Raw genomic sequence first — 3508 nt, forward strand, 5'->3', positions numbered from 1 at the left:
CAGAGGACGGTCAGGCAAGATAATACCAAGTATAGAGCGGGAACACTGCCACTGAAGAAGTCAGTTACGACAAATGGAACTATCTCAGTGCTTGCGGGCAATGGTTTGGAAGGAGATAGCAGGGGATCCTCTACCTTTGCTTCATTTGGCCAGCTGATGGGAATTGCAACAGAAAACAGCAACATATATGTCACTGATGCCCAGTTTGGAGCTGTGAAGCTGATTGTGCCATTGAATGGAGCAATTAATTTCTTTGAAAATCTACAGATGATGTACAAATCCTTCTCTGTACACTTGAAAAAGGAAACACCAGTTCAGTACTCAGCTGAACAATGTGCTGAGATGGTAACAAAAGTCAGCCGATTTCTAAAGGGTACAGCCTCAGCTATCCAGGATAAGTATGCTCTCAAGAAGCAACCTAATGGACCAGAGGGCTCTGTATCATCCAGAACTACTTGATGAGATTCTGTGTCTGTAAATACAATGCAGTCTTTCCAAGGAGCAACACCATACACTTTTTTGCACTGTAGACTTGTATTTTGAACAAGATGGGTTGTTTGCAAACTTGAGAGATCTATGGACACAACACCCCCACCATCTGCTCTCTGGCCTTTGTATGAAGCATACAGGTGACCGACATTGTAGCATATATCTACCACCTCTTGGCATGACAAGACATAGTCTACCAAAGGTTGAACAGTACCAAGTAGGCCAACACCATCTTTCACTAGTAAAACTTGGTAGAAAGCCTTTGCCGCGTCTGATGCACAGAACAAAAGGGCATCTCCCCCAGAACATATGGCAGTCGGTTTCAATGCAACATCCAAATTAATGGCATCCTTCACCAAAGTTGATTCATTATATTCTGTGTCTTTCCTTGAAATGTGCATCCCCAGTCTTCTCTTCATGTCGGCCATGGTTCCATGGTGTGGCAGTCCAATTGCAACCAAGTGCTCATAGACAGATGCTTTAGATACAAGGCTGGATAATCTAATGGCAACCTTGTCATGTACTTCCACAAATGAAATTCGCTCATCTTTGTGGCAGATAAAGCAGATTCCTCCCGCCAAAGTGATACTCCATGCATCTTTTAGGTCATCTTTCAAGACTTGAACTTGGACAGGATTATGCAGCCTTCCTTTCAAAAGCTTGGATGTCTTCTTCATGGGGTTGTAGTCAAGAAAAAGAATGCTGCCATGCTGGTCATATTCAACATCAATGGGGTGGGGATACATGCCAGGTTTGTTGTCATCCTGCAGCCTGTACCGTTCTGGAACCAGGTCGTGGACTACCAGATCTATTGAACGAAGGGTGTTAAGCACAGTGTCCTTTGTCAAATGCAGAACAACATCTACAGCCATCCTATCCTTGTTCTGAACAGCATCCAGTGTCAGAAGCCGCCTCAGGGTTTTCCTTACGACAGGGTTTGCATCATCTCGCAGTGTGCGGAGAATTGAAAGGTTGCTCCTCTCACCACTCAACAAAAGATACCAGTTGCTGAAGCTACACTTAAGTGATTTGCCAACATGGACACAATCTGGCAATACACACAGCTCTGATAACATAGGATTAATAGTTCCTGCATTAACTTTTCCTTCGATGTCTTCCAGTGCTGCCTTGTTGCCAGATTCACAGTCAGTGGTAACAACAAATACAACACATCGCACACACTGCTGCCCCATGTCAATACAGACTTTGCAGGCACGAAGTGGTGGTTTATAACTTGACTGACCACTCAGTGCACATGTTTCACATACTTCTTTGGTGTCCAAACAAGATTGACAGACATTTTCACAATGGACAGGTAATCCTATTGTGTTCATCTGTTTCACACAGACCTGACAAGTCTGGATTGTCATGATGTGCTGTACAAACAGATTACTCAAGAACGCTCCAGTCTTTCCCGCCTTCATGAAATAGTCGACTCCAACCGGCATACTGAGGTTATTGCACATTGATGTCAGAAAGCCAACATTTGCCTCTGTCACCACATTATCCCTCAAAAATTCTGGCGAAGGATTAGGATTCGCCTTTACAAACATAATGTTGTAGTCGTCTTTACCGCCAATGACCAGCTTTGTCTTCTCATCTACTTCAAATCCTGCCTTTAAAGCTGTACCGTCTATTGCATAGGAGGTAGGGAACACCTTAACAGCTTGGTTGTCAACAATTGGCACTACTTGTGAATCAACAGCATTGGCTAATGTTAAGAATGTTGACAAATAGCTGGAAATAATGCCACCTTTAGTTGTATACCCACTGGCAATTGATTTTCTTGCCTTTCTTGAGGGGCCACCAAGATTCAGTTTAGCATTGGTAGCGATCCGATCCTTGTACCCATCTGATGCACCAATAAACATAGGTCCTCTTATGAAGTTTGCCGTTTTTCTACCGCCAAGGTACTCAATAGTATTGTGAAATTCTAATACGTCTGTATCGTGATGATGATTTGGATTGAACAACATCTCCACAGTATCTAAAGTTTGCTTGTAGAATATTGATTGTCTAGATAAGACACCTCCCTGCAGTAAATCATTAAGTTTGACACACTTTTAGGGAATGGGACAATATGGACAGCTTTGACAAAGATTTGCATGTAGACACGGATGAGGTTTCTGAAAGTGAAGTCGATGCGGACTTAGTGTGTGATAGACTTAATGCAAGAACCGATCTTTCAACAGACTCCTCTGGTTCTCACTCGGATTCTGACAATGATTCAGATGTCTCACAAATCCCATTTTGCATGGAACAAGCAGACCCCATGAATAAACAAAATTCATCAAAGTTGATTTAAAATGCCATAAACTTTATTAACATCATAAGCTAAGAAATACATTGCTAATAAAACACATACATCATCAATTTAATACTCCATCACTTTAACTTAAATTTGGCACAACAGCACTTGGCACTTTACAACTTGGCACAATGCAGTATTGCGGATAAACAATGCCCACACCCCTGTAAAAAAAGATGGAATACAAAGCTAAAAAATACATTGCTAAATGGTATAAAACCAAAAATCATCGTTTTAATACTGCATCACTTCAGCATAAATTTGGCATGACAGCACTTGTTACCCTCCAACTTGGCACAATGGAGTATTATTCGCAGGTGTGGGTACATCTTTAAACACTGATTGTCATTCAAACTCGGGTTTTCAGAAAGAAATCATGGCATGAAGGGTCATTTTACCCTGTGTTTTCAGTGATGATCAAGTCTGTATCTATGTCATCATCACCCTCGTGCTCAGTTTTTTTGGACGGAGTGCTCATCCAGGCCTTTAAGGAAGAATTCATTTGATCGTTTTGTCTTTTCAGGTTTGCGGCATGTGCCGTCTTCCCCTTACAGGTGGCCAAGTGTTCTGAAAGTAATCATATTACATAAATAATTTGAACAATAATGATTTGTTTGTGAAACATAAATGCCCCGGAATAAGTTGGACCATGCTTATCAGATTAAAAGTCTTATATATATATATATATATATATAGTTTTAGTAAGTAAGT

At 41.3% G+C, this 3508-nt stretch overlaps 1 protein-coding gene across 1 annotated transcript in view; it reads right to left on the bottom strand.

Annotated features, from left to right (window-relative positions):
- Window positions 1–727: 727 nt before the first annotated feature.
- Window positions 728–3508, bottom strand: part of LOC106812223 — a gene marked incomplete in the record, with an annotated part of 50441 nt that continues 47660 nt past the window's right edge. Inside the window, 2 exon segments of the mRNA XM_014816055.1 lie at window positions 728–760; window positions 846–2522. Coding sequence (XP_014671541.1) covers window positions 728–760; window positions 846–2522 — 1710 coding nt within the window.

This window comes from Priapulus caudatus, unplaced genomic scaffold (assembly GCF_000485595.1).
Source record: "Priapulus caudatus unplaced genomic scaffold, Priapulus_caudatus-5.0.1 Scaffold622, whole genome shotgun sequence".
Classification (NCBI taxonomy): domain Eukaryota; kingdom Metazoa; phylum Priapulida; class Priapulimorpha; order Priapulimorphida; family Priapulidae; genus Priapulus; species Priapulus caudatus.